Below are 13937 nucleotides of genomic sequence, written 5' to 3' on the forward strand. Positions count from 1 at the left end.
CCCCATTGGTGGAGACAATAGTTATCTGTTGTATGAGAGCTCCCCATTGGCCAATAAACTAGCTATCTGTTGAATGAGAGTTCCCCAGCCATGAGTCGAGACACTAGCTATTTGTTGTATGAGAACTCAACATTGGTGGAGACACTAGCTATCTGTTGTATGAGAACTCCCCATTGGTGGAGACACTAGCTACCTGTTGTATGAGAACTCCCCATTGGTGGAGACACTAGCTATCTGTTGAAGGAGAGCTTCCATTGGTCAAGACACTAAATATCTGTTGAAGGACAGCTCCCATTGGTCAAGACACTAATTTTTGTTGAAGGACAGCTCCCATTGGTCAATACACTAGATATCTGTTGAAGGATAGCTCCCATTGGTCAGGACTGTAGGTATCTGTTGAAGGAGAGCTCCAACTGGTCAATACTCTAGCTATCTGTTGAAGGAGAGCTCCCATTGGTTAATAAACTAAATATCTGTTGAAGGAAGGCTCCCATTGGCCAAGACACTAGATAGCTGTTGAAGGAGCTCTCCCATTGGTCAAGACACTAGATAGCTGTTGAAGGAGAACTTCCATTGGTCAAGACTCTAGCCATATGTTGAAGGAGAGCTCCCATTGGTCAAGACACTAGATAGCTGTTGAAGGATAGCTCCCATTGGTCAAGACTCTAGCTATATGTTGAAGGAGAGCTCCCATTGGTCAAGACACTAGATAGCTGTTTAAGGAGAGCCCCAATTGGTCAAGACACTAGATAGCTGTTTAAGGAGAGCCCCAATTGGTCAAGACACTAGATAGCTGTTGAAGGAGAACTCCCATTGGTCAAGACTGGCCATATGTTGAAGGAGAGCTCCAATTGGTCAAGACACTAGATAGCTGTTGAAGGATAGCGCCCATTGGTCAAGGCTCTAGCTATATGTTGAAGGAGAGCTCCCATTGGTCAAGACACTAGATAGCTGTTGAAGGAGAGCCCCCATTGGTCAAGACACTAGATAGCTGTTGAAGGATAGCTCCCATTGGTCAAGACTCTAGCTATATGTTGGTGGTGAGCTCCCATTGGTCAAGACACTAGATAGCTGTTGAAGGATAGCTCCCATTGGTCAAGACTCTAGCTATATGTTAAAGGAGGGCTCCCATTGGCCAAGACACTAGATAGCTGTTGAAGTAGCTCTCCCATTGGTCAAGACACTAGATATCTGTTTAAGGAGAGCCCCCATTGGTCAAGACACTAGATAGCTGTTTAAGGAGAGCCCCAATTGGTGAAGACACTAGATAGCTGTTTAAGGAGAGCCCCCATTGGTCAAGACACTAGATAGCTGTTTAAGGAGAGCCCCCATTGGTGAAGACACTAGATAGCTGTTTAAGGAGAGCCCCCATTGGTCAAGACACTAGATAGCTGTTTAAGGAGAGCCCCCATTGGTCTATGTGTAGCTGCTTGAGGCACTTGCAACACAACAGCTACAAGGAAAAGTAAAACCATGACATTTATCAAAAGGAGGAGCTGTCTTTAAAACCACAAAACTGATTGCAGCACAGTTGTTCTTTTATAGGTGTTTTAAATGGGAGAGTTTAAATATACAAGGATGAAGCTTTTCAATCACTTGACTTACTGAGCAGCCACGAGATGGAGCTTTCAAAAATCCTCCAGTAACAGTGTACAAAAATCATGGGGGGGGGGGGGGGGGGGGAAACACATTACAAAAGCTCAAATACTCCTCAAAACTCTGTCCATTTTTTTTTCAATCCGTCCATCTCTCTTAGACCTCTGAGCTGTTGCTGCAGTCGTCCATCCTCGCCACCATCATCGCTTCCGTGCTCGCCGACCCCCTCACCCTCTCTTTCCTCTCCTCCTTCTGTCTGTACCGGACCACCAGGACGAGGATGATGATGAGGAGGAAGGTGAGCAGCATTCCCACCAGCCCCCCCACCACCGTCGGCAACCCCTCCTCCCCCTCCCCCCTGCTCAGCTCTCTTGGTTCCAGACGGTCGGCGTACAGCTCCACCCCCGCTGCCGCCCTCCTCTTGGTACGGTCCAAGGCGATGTGCATGATGTTGGTGCCACGGTTGTTGTCTGCTCCAATGTCATCGGCCACGTCGGGGACCGCCGCTCCGACCAATCCACTGGCTGACCTCCTCACACGGTGACCTTGACCTTTGACCCCGGGGGTAATGGAGAGGTCGTTGCCCGTGGCGACCAGGGAGTGGTGGTACTCGAAGCTCCTCTTGCCGATGCCGTGGTTGGCGTTGTCTTTGGAGCGGATGGTGTAGATGGTGTGGATGAACCACTCACGACCCGCAGCCACCTGGGACAGGAGGTTAGAGGTTAGAGGTTAGAGTGTGTTATCTGCACACCTGGGTTCAAATAAATGTGTTTTTGATTATTTGTTATATAAATAATTATTTTCAGTGTATTTGAAGAATTCTATCTTGCTCTCTGGTACACAACATAACTATCTGGTACACAACATAACTATCTAGCTATTTGGTACACAGAATAAGTGAAGAGTTTCAGTCCAAAATGCTATAGTTAAGCAATAAGGCCCGAGGAGGTGTAGTATATGGCCAATATACCGCAGCTAAGGGCTGTTCTTAAGCACGACGGAAGCGGAGTGCCTGGACACAACCCTTAGCCGTGGTATATTGGCCATATACCACAAACCCCCGAGGTGCCTTATTGATATTATAAACTGATTACCAAAGTAATTAGAGCAGTAAAAATACATGTTTTGTCATACCCGTGGTATATGGTCTGATATATCACGGCTGTCAGCCAATCAGCACAATATAGTAGAACACTATATTAAAGCAGAGTACACTATAATAGAGCACAGTATACTATATATATATTTATTTTTAACTAGGCAAGTCAGTAAAGAACAAGTTCTTATTTTCAATGACGGCCTAGGAACAGCGGGTTAACTGCCTTGTTCAGGGGCAGAAAGACACATTTTTACTTTGTCAGCTCTGGGATTCAATCCAGCAACCTTTCAGTTACTGGCCCAACACTCTAACCACTAGGCTACCTGCCACCCTGTAGAGAACATTACAGTATACTACAGTACCGACCTAGAAGTCCTTACAATCAAATGCCGGCCATTTTACCTCCCAAGGGAATTCTAGTCAGTTTTAGTCACAGTGGTGTACATTCCCCCTCAAGCAGACACAAAGACAGCCCTCAAGGAACATCACTGGACTCTATGTAAACTGGAAACCATATATCCTGAGGCTGCATTTATCGTTTACCGACTTGCATTTTATTTATTACCGACTTGCCAAAACTATAGTTTGTTAACAAGAAATGTGTGTAGTGGTTGAAAAACGAGTTAATGACTCCAACCTAAGTGTATGTAAACTTCCAACTTCAACTGTATTCTCATTCACCCCTTTAGATGTGGGTGTATTAGGTAGTTATTGGGGAATTGTTAGATCACTTGTTAGATATTACTGCACTGTCGGAACTAGAAGCACAAGCATTTCGCTACACTCGCGTTAACATCTGCTAACCATGTGTATGTGACCAATAAAATTTGATTTGATTCGATTTTTTACAAAACAGTACACTATAGCAGAACACAGTACAGTATACTATAGCAGAACACAGTACAGTACACTATAGCAGAACACAGTACAGTATACTATAGCAGAACACAGTACAGTACACTATAGCAGAACACAGTACAGTATACTATAGCAGAACACAGTACAGTATACTATAGTAGAACACAGTACAGTATACTATAGCAGAACACAGTACAGTATACTATAGTAGAACACAGTACAGTACACTATAGTAGAGCACAGTACAGTATAGTAGAGCACAGTACAGTGTACTATAGTAGAGAACAGTACAGCACAGTATACTATAGTAGAGCACAGTACAGTATAGTGTACTATAGTAGAACACAGTGCAGTATAGTACACTACAGTACACTATAGTAGAGCACAGTACAGTATACTAGAGCACAGTACAGTGTACTATAGTAGAGAACAGTACAGTACAGCACAGTATACTATAGTAGAGCACAGTACCTGGAACATGGCCGTAGAGTCCAGTCTGAATCCATCTGTTCCAGGCTGTCTGACCAGAGAGAGAGCTGAGGGGTCGTCTGCAGCCAACATTGCATTAAATTCCACGTCACCAAACCCACGGGCCTGAGTCTCGGGCTGGGCCTTGTCCTGGAGGGGGAGGAGGAGGAGGAGGAGCGGAGAGGAAGAGGAGGGGACAGAGTGGGGGGGGGGGGGGGGGGGACACACACACGAGGAGTAGAGAGTAGAGTATTGATTATCACCAAAGAGAATACACAGACAGAATGATAAAATAAAGATTGACTGTAGTGAAATGCAGTGATAACACTAGACAGTACCGTTTTAACGTTGAGAGGTTCTCTCTCTCAAGAAGAGAGTTCTTGATGTAATGTCATCTTTGGGTTAAATCTATCTTTTCTGAGGTAAAGTCAGCATCAAAAAGCTTTCTCAGGTCCTTTCTGTTCTACAGGACTCTCTGATGCTTTACATTCATAATTTAACACGCTCGTCGTCAGTACATTACATTCATAATTTAACACTCTTGTCGTTGCTACATTACATTCATTTTGTATTCTTCCTCATGATTTATTAAAGGAAAAAACATGCATATTTTACATTAGGAGATTCAGACATTGTACTAATGTGATAAATAGCTTGATTTTAAGTTGTGTCTAGGGTGTTTCTTAGGATGTAATTTTAAGTTGTTTCTAGGTGTTTATTAGGATGTGATTTTAAGTCGTTTATTAGGATGTCATTTTAAAAGGTTTTAGGTGTTTATTAGGATGTAATTTTAAGTTGTGTATAAGTGTTAATTAGGATGTAATTTTAAGTAGTGTATAAGTGTTAATTAGGATGTAATTTTAAGTAGTGTATAAGTGTTAATTAGGATGTAATTTTAAGTAGTGTATAAGTGTTAATTAGGATGTCATTTTAAGTAGTGTATAAGTGTTAATTAGGATGTCATTTTAAGTAGTGTATAAGTGTTAATTAGGATGTCATTTTAAGTTGTGTCTTGGTGTTTATTACAATGTTATTTAAGTTGTTTATTGGGATGTAACTTTAAGTTGTTTCTAGGTGTTTATTAGGATGGGATTTAAAAAAAATTGTCACACCCTGATCTGTTTCACCTGTCCTTGTTATTGTCTCCACCCCCTTCAGGTGTCACTTGTTTTCCCCAGTGTATTTATCCCTGTGTTTCCTGTCTCTCTGTGCTAGTTCATCTTGTATGTTAGTGAAGTCAACCAGTGTGTTTTTCCCGTACTCCTTCTGCTATTCTCTTTGTGACAGTCTTCCCGGTTTGGACCCCTGCCTGACACTGGACTACTTTCCCGCCTGCCTGATCATCCTGCCTGCCCTGACCTTGATTATGCCTGCCCTTTGGTGCCTTTTGGACTCTGAACTGGTTTTGCCTGTCCACGACCATTGTCTTGCCTTACCCTTTTGGATTAATAAATATTCTAAGACTCCAACCATCTGCCTCCTGTGTCTGCATCTGGGTATCGCCTTGTGTCATGATAGTTTATTAGGATGTCATTTTAAGTTGTGTATAAGTGTTTATTAAGGATACGATTTTAAGTTGTTTATTAGGATGTGATTTTAAGTTGTTTCTAGGTGTTTATTAGGATGTGATTTTAAGTTGTTTATTAGGATGTGATTTTAAGTTGTTTATTAGGATGTGATTTTAAGTTGTGTATAGGTGTGTATTAGGTAGACCAGAGAGGGAGAGTCTGACTGACTACAGTCTGCTATACTCACTAAGATCTTGAAGTGGTAGAGCAGAGAGGGAGATTCAGCCAGACATCCAAACTCAAAGTTAGTGGGGTTGTACTTGGGCACGTATCCATCCGCGCCGGTGCACAGGTACACCTTCTCTATGTTGCAGAAGAAAGAGTCCCCCAGGTTCTGAACAGGGTCCACCATCACAAGACCGTAGATAGTATCACCTGGAGAGGGGGAGGGGAGGGGAGGGGAGGGAGGTGGGCAGAGAGAATAGAGAAGCAACGGTCTGTTTCAGTAGTGATTATAATCAATAACAATCATGTTCCGTGTAGCCCTTTACGCGTACCCGTAATAGGGTGGAAAATGGCACCGATAAGCGCCTAAATTGTAACACAGTAGCTGTACAGTAACATGCTATACGGAGCTTGGTATAAATATTTTTACCATCCCAGGTACTTGAAATTATGTTGTGAAATTAATTTTCATTTCATGCTATTGAAATTGTAAAATTATTCCATTGTCTCGAGTACCATTTAACCTTTTTATGAAATTGAGTATATTGACAGATATTAAGTCACCTTTGATTGGCCGTAATTTAAACTGTACAGCCTACGAACTTTGTTCGATGTCAGTCTTCATTGAAGACTACCTGTGCTGGAGGACATCTGCAAGATGGTGTTGGCAGGCAAAAATAAAAAAATGTATGTCAAATTAATTGCACTAAGTTGTTGCTCTTTTTGTTTGCTGTCACAGTTTATTATAAGGTGTAAAAATTACCCAACTAAATTTGTAACTAGTACTTAAAGCTGAACTATGTAACTAATGGTTAGTCTACAGAATGTAGCCTATTGGTGTAAGGATCGACTCTGGAGACGAGAAGCAGGGACAGGGAGTGAACACTTAATAACCATGGACAGGAACAGAATACAGACAGCGTCTGGACAGGGGGAATTGGAAACAACCATTATGCTGATGCGGGGATGAAACAGAGGAAACAGACAGATTTCAAGGAAGGCAATCAAAACGTGAAGGAGTCCAGGTGAGTCCAATGAGTGCTGATGTGCGTAATGATGGTGACAGGTGTGAGTAATGATGGTGACAGGTGTGGGTAATGATGGCGACAGGTGCGAGTAATGATGGCGACAGGTGCGAGTAATGATGGCGACAGGTGCGAGTAATGATGGCGACAGGTGCGAGTAATGATGGTGACAGGTGTGAGTAATGATGGTGACATGTGTGAGTAATGATGGTGACAGGTGTGAGTAATGATGTGACAGGGCGAGTAATGATGGTGAAGGTGTGAGTAGGGGCAGGTGTGAGTAATGATGCGACAGGTGCGGTAATGGGACAGTGTGAGAATGATGGGACATGTGTGAGTAATGATGGTGACAGTGTGAGTAATGATGGTGACAGGTGTGAGTAATGATGGTGACAGGTGTGAGTAATGATGGTGACAGGGTGTGAGTAATGATGGTGGCAGGTGTGAGTAATGATGGTGACAGGTGTGAGTAATGATGTGGACAGGTGCGAGTAATATGGACAGGTGCGAGTAATGATGGTGACAGGTGTGAGTAATGATGGTGACATGTGTGAGTAATGATGGTGACATGTGTGAGTAATGATGGTGACATGTGTGAGTAATGATGGTGACAGGTGTGAGTAATGATGGTGACAGGTGTGAGTAATGGTGGTGACAGGTGTGAGTAATGATGTGGCAGGTGTGAGTAATGATGGTGACAGGTGTGAGTAATGATGGGACAGGTGTGAGTAATGATGGTGACAGGTGCGAGTAATGATGGTGACATGTGCGAGTAATGATGGTGACAGGTGTGAGCAATGATGGTGACAGGTGTGAGCCAAATGGTGACAGGTGTGAGTATTGATGGTGACAGGTGTGAGTAATGATGGTGACAGGTGTGAGTAATGATGGTGACAGGTGCGAGTAATGATGGCGACAGGTGCGAGTAATGATGGCGACAGGTGCGAGTAATGATGGTGACAGGTGTGAGTAATGATGGTGACATGTGTGAGTAATGATGGTGACAGGTGTGAGTAATGATGGTGACAGGTGCGAGTAATGATGGTGACGTGTGAGTAATGATGTGCAGGTGTGAGTAATGATGGCGACAGGTGCGAGTAATGATGGTGACAGGTGTGAGTAATGATGGTGACATGTGTGAGTAATGATGGTGACATGTGTGAGTAATGATGGTGACAGGTGTGAGTAATGATGGTGACAGGTGTGAGTAATGATGGTGACAGGTGTGAGTAATGATGGTGGCAGGTGTGAGTAATGATGGTGACAGGTGTGAGTAATGATGGTGACAGGTGCGAGTAATGATGGCGACAGGTGCGAGTAATGATGGTGACAGGTGTGAGTAATGATGGTGACATGTGTGAGTAATGATGGTGACATGTGTGAGTAATGATGGTGACATGTGTGAGTAATGATGGTGGCAGGTGTGAGTAATGATGGTGACAGGTGTGAGTAATGATGGTGACAGGTGTGAGTAATGATGGTGACAGGTGCGAGTAATGATGGTGACATGTGCGAGTAATGATGGTGACAGGTGTGAGCAATGATGGTGACAGGTGTGAGCCAAATGGTGACAGGTGTGAGTATTGATGGTGACAGGTGTGAGTAATGATGGTGACAGGTGAGTATGATGGTGACATTGAGTAATGATGGTGACAGGTGTGAGTTATGATGTGGTGACAAGTTGTGAGTAATGATGGTGACAGGTGTGAGTAATGATGGTGACAGGTGTGAGTAATGATGGTGACAGGTGCGAGTAATGATGGTGACATGTGTGAGTAATGATGGTGACAGGTGTGAGCAATGATGGTGACAGGTGCGAGCAATGATGGTGACAGGTGTGAGTAATGATGGTGACAGGTATGAGTAATGATGGTGACAGGTGTGAGTAATGATGGTGACATGTGTAGGTAATGATGGTGACAGGTGTGAGTAATGATGGTGACAGGTGTGAGTAATGATGGTGACAGGTGTGCGTAATGATGGTGACAGGTGTGCGTAACGAAGGGCAGCCTGGAACCCTCGAGCGCCAGAGAGGAAGAGCGGGAGCAGGCGTGACAATTGGAATATAAACAAATAACAAGAGGCCTATTGCAACCATCAATGGCACTAGATTATCGCCAACCATCAATATGATCTCAATGGTAACCATTATTGGTTACATCATTACCGCTCCCTAAAAGATGACCTCTTGCTTCGCCTCTTTCCCTCTGCCTTAGTCCTGCTTGCAAACAATTTTTTTTGTTAGATTACTATTCATGTGCTCCAAAAGTGACTGGTATGGTCATTTCTTATGAAGATCGGGGGGTAAAATAACCCTGAACTGTCCATATTTGAAATGTGTAACTACATCAAGTCAATCGGGGGATTGAGTGCTTTGTGGCAGAAGGACGTGGGCCAGAATCAAGCACACGCTGACACAGTAGGCCTATATGTGATCAACAGCGCTAACCTCTAGATGACCCCAGGAAACGAATTAACTACATTTTGACAGTTCATTTGTAACCTTAGGATAAACTAAATCAAATCAAATTGTATTGGTCACATACACATGGTTAGCAGATGTTAACTCGAGTGTAGCGAAATGCTTGTGCTTCTAGTTCCGACGGTGCAGTAATATCTAACAAGTAATCTAACAATTCCCCAACAACTACCTAATACACACAAATCTAAAGGGGTCAATGAGAATATGTACATATAAATATATAGATGAACGATGGCCGAGCGGCATAGGCATGGTGCAATAGATGGTTTAAAATACAGTATATACATATGATATGAGTAATGTAAGATATGTAAACATTATTTATAGTGACATTGTGAATTAAGAATTACCCGCTTTTTTCCCAATTTTCTCCTAAAATGAAATACCCAAATCTAACTGCCTGTAGCTCAGGCCCTGAAGCAAGGATATGCATATTATTGGTACCATTTGAAAGGAAACACTTTGAAGTTTATGGAAATGTGAAAGGAATGTAGTAGAATATAACACAATAGATCTGGTAAAAGATAATACAAAGAAAAAAAACTACTTTCTTTTGTATTTCTTTGTTCCATCATCTTTGAAATGCAAGAGAAAGGCCATAATGTATTATTCCAGCCCATGTGCAATTTAGATTTTGGCCACTAGATAGCATCAGTGTATGTGCAAAGTTTTAGACTGATCCAATGAACCATTGCATTTCTGTTCAAAATATTGTATCAAGACTGCCCGAATGTGCCTAATTTGTTTATTAATAACTTTTCATGTTCAAAATTGTGCACTCTCCTCAAACAATAGCATGGTATTCTTTCACTGTAATAGCTACTGTAAATTGGACAGTGCAGCTAGATTAACAAGAATTTAAGGTTTCTGCCAACATCAGATATGTCTATGTCCTGGGAAATGTTCTTGTTACTTACAACCTCATGCTAATCGCATTAGCCTACGTTAGCTCAACCGTCCCGTGGAAGGGACACCGATCCCAAAGAAGTTTTAAATTGACTAGTGATCCATTTACTAAAGTGTCCAGTGATTGGGTCTCAATGTAGGTAGCAGCCTCTCTGAGTTAGCGATGGCTGTTTAGCAGTCTGATGGCCTTGAGATAGAAGCTATTTTTCAGCCTCTGGGTCCCAGCTTTGATGAGCCTGTACTGACCTCGCCTTCTGGATGGTAGCAGTGTGAACAGGCAGTGGCTCGGGTGGTTCTTGTCCTTGATTGTCCCTTTGGCCTTCCTGTGACATCAGGTGTTGTAGGTGTCCTGGAGGGCAGGTAGTTTGCCCCCAGTGATGCATTGTGCAGACCGCACCACCCTCTGGAGAGACTTGCGGTTGAGGGCGGTGCAGTTGCCGTACCAGGCTGTGATACAGCCCGACAAGATGCTCTCGATTGTGCATCTGTAGAAGTTTGTCAGGGTTTTGGGTGACAAGCCAAATTTCTTCAGCCTCCTGAGGTTGAAGAGGCACTGTTGTGCCTTCTTCACCACACTGTCTGTGTGGGTGGACCATTTCAGTTTGTCTGTGATGTGTATGCCCAGGAACTTAAAACTTTCTACCTTCTCCACTGCTGTCCCTTCGATGTGGATCCCTCTGCTGTTTCCTGATCATCTCCTTTGTTTTGTTGACATTGACGGAGAGGTTGTTTTCCTGCCATTGGTGGTGTGCATAATTTCCTACCTTCAAAACCTGGGGGTGGCCCGTCAGAAAGTCCAGGACCCAATTGCACAGGGCGGGGTTTAGACCCAGGGCCTCCAGCTTGATGATTCGCCTGGAGGATACTATGGTGTTGAATGCTGAGCTGTAGTCAATGAACAGCATTCTTACATAGGTATTCCTCTTGTCCTATGGGATAGGGCAGTGTGCAGTGTGATGGCAATTGCATCGTCTGTGGACCTGTTGGGGCGGTATGCAAACTGAAGTGTCCAGTCTCTACATACACTAGACACGTGTAGGTCCTAGCCTAGTGGAGACCAATATGTATCTTGTGTTATTAGGCTATGTAAAACAACGGTTGTTGATGTGTACCGCTGCATTTCAGACACATTTTGTGTAAATTTCAATGTTGCAATAATAGAACCTAGGTCTATAGCGTTTGGGTGAGCGACAACATTATCTGAGATAGCGAGCCCTGATCCCAACAACTCAACGTGAGCGACTACATTATCTGAGATAGCGAGCCCTGATCCCAACAACTCAACCTGAGCGACTACATTATCTGAGATAGCGAGCCCTGATCCCATCAACTCAACGTGAGCGACTACATTATCTGAGATAGCGAGCCCTGATCCCAACAACTCAACGTGAGCGACAACATTATCTGAGATAGCGAGCCCTGATCCCATCAACTCAACGTGAGCGACTAATTATCTGAGATAGCGAGCCCTGACCCAACAACTCAACGTGAGCGACAACATTATCTGAGATAGCGAGCCCTGATCCCAACAACTCAACGTGAGCGACAACATTATCTGAGATAGCGAGCCCTGATCCCAACAACTCAACGTGAGCGACAACATTATCTGAGATAGCGAGCCCTGATCCCATCAACTCAACGTGAGCGACAACATTATCTGAGATAGCGAGCCCTGATCCCAACAACTCAACGTGAGCGACTACAATCTGAGATAGCGAGCCCTGATCCAACAACTAACCTGAGCGATACATTATCTGAGATAGCGAGCCCTGATCCCATCAACTCAACGTGAGCGACAACATTATCTGAGATAGCGAGCCCTGATCCCAACAACTCAACGTGAGCGACTACATTATCTGAGATAGCGAGCCCTGATCCCAACAACTCAACCTGAGCGACTACATTATCTGAGATAGCGAGCCCTGATCCCAACAACTCAACCTGAGCGACTACATTATCTGAGATAGCGAGCCCTGATCCCAACCACTCAACGTGAGCGACTACATTATCTGAGATAGCGAGCCCTGATCCCAACAACTCAACGTGAGCGACTACATTATCTGAGATAGCGAGCCCTGATCCCAACCACTCAACGTGAGCGACTACATTATCTGAGATAGCGAGCCCTGATCCCAACAACTCAACGTGAGCGACAACATTATCTGAGATAGCGAGCCCTGATCCCATCAACTCAACGTGAGCGACAACATTATCTGAGATAGCGAGCCCTGATCCCACAACTCAACCTGAGCGACTACATTATCTGAGATAGCGAGCCCTGATCCATCAACTCAACGTGAGCGACTACATTATCTGAGATAGCGAGCCCTGATCCCATCAACTCAACCTGAGCGACTACATTATCTGAGATAGCGAGCCCTGATCCAACAACTCAACGTGAGCGACAACATTATCTGAGATAGCGAGCCCTGATCCCAACAACTCAACGTGAGCGACAACATTATCTGAGATAGCGAGCCCTGATCCCATCAACTCAACCTGAGCGACTACATTATCTGAGATAGCGAGCCCTGATCCCAACAACTCAACGTGAGCGACAACATTATCTGAGATAGCGAGCCCTGATCCCAACAACTCAACGTGAGCGACACATTATCTGAGATAGCGAGCCCTGATCCCAACAACTCAACGTGAGCGACAACATTATCTGAGATAGCGAGCCCTGATCCCAACAACTCAACGTGAGCGACTACATTATCTGAGATAGCGAGCCCTGATCCCATCAACTCAACGTGAGCGACAACATTATCTGAGATAGCGAGCCCTGATCCCAACCACTCAACGTGAGCGACTACATTATCTGAGATAGCGAGCCCTGATCCCACACCACTCAACGTGAGCAACATTATCTGAGATAGCGAGCCCTGATCCCAACAACTCAACGTGAGCGACAACATTATCTGAGATAGCGAGCCCTGATCCCAACAACTCAACGTGAGCGACTACATTATCTGAGATAGCGAGCCCTGATCCCATCAACTCAACGTGAGCGACTACATTATCTGAGATAGCGAGCCCTGATCCAACCACTCAACGTGACGACAACATTATCTGAGATACGACCCTGATCCCAACAACTCAACGTGAGCGACAACATTATCTGAGATAGCGAGCCCTGATCCCAACCACTCAACGTGAGCGACTACATTATCTGAGATAGCGAGCCCTGATCCCAACAACTCAACGTGAGCGACTACATTATCTGAGATAGCGAGCCCTGATCCAACAACTCAACTGAGCGACTACATTATCTGAGATAGCGAGCCCTGATCCCAACAACTCAACGTGAGCGACTACATTATCTGAGATAGCGAGCCCTGATCCCAACAACTCAACGTGAGCGACAACATTATCTGAGATAGCGAGCCCTGATCCCAACAACTCAACCTGAGCGACACATTATCTGAGATAGCGAGCCTGATCCCATCAACTCAACGTGAGCGACAACATTATCTGAGATAGCGAGCCCTGATCCCAACAACTCAACGTGAGCGACAACATTATCTGAGATAGCGAGCCCTGATCCCATCAACTCAACGTGAGCGACAACATTATCTGAGATAGCGAGCCCTGATCCCATCAACTCACCACGTGAGCGACAACATTATCTGAGATAGCGAGCCCTGATCCCATCAACTCAACCTGAGCGACTACATTATCTGAGATAGCGAGCCCTGATCCCATCAACTCAACCTGAGCGACAACATTATCTGAGATAGCGAGCCCTGATCCCATCAACTCAACGTGAG

At 44.4% G+C, this 13937-nt stretch overlaps 1 protein-coding gene across 1 annotated transcript in view; it reads right to left on the reverse strand.

The window, feature by feature from the left end:
• Positions 1-1752: 1752 nt before the first annotated feature.
• The window catches only part of LOC120041778 (FRAS1-related extracellular matrix protein 2-like), a gene marked incomplete at its 5' end in the record, with an annotated part of 61009 nt that continues 48824 nt past the window's right edge, over positions 1753-13937 (reverse strand). Inside the window, 3 exons of the mRNA XM_038986639.1 lie at positions 1753-2298; positions 4025-4171; positions 5777-5964. Coding sequence (XP_038842567.1) covers positions 1753-2298; positions 4025-4171; positions 5777-5964 — 881 coding nt within the window. The remainder of the gene's footprint in view (positions 2299-4024; positions 4172-5776; positions 5965-13937) is intronic.

This window comes from Salvelinus namaycush, unplaced genomic scaffold, assembly GCF_016432855.1.
Source record: "Salvelinus namaycush isolate Seneca unplaced genomic scaffold, SaNama_1.0 Scaffold535, whole genome shotgun sequence".
NCBI lineage: Eukaryota > Metazoa > Chordata > Actinopteri > Salmoniformes > Salmonidae > Salvelinus > Salvelinus namaycush.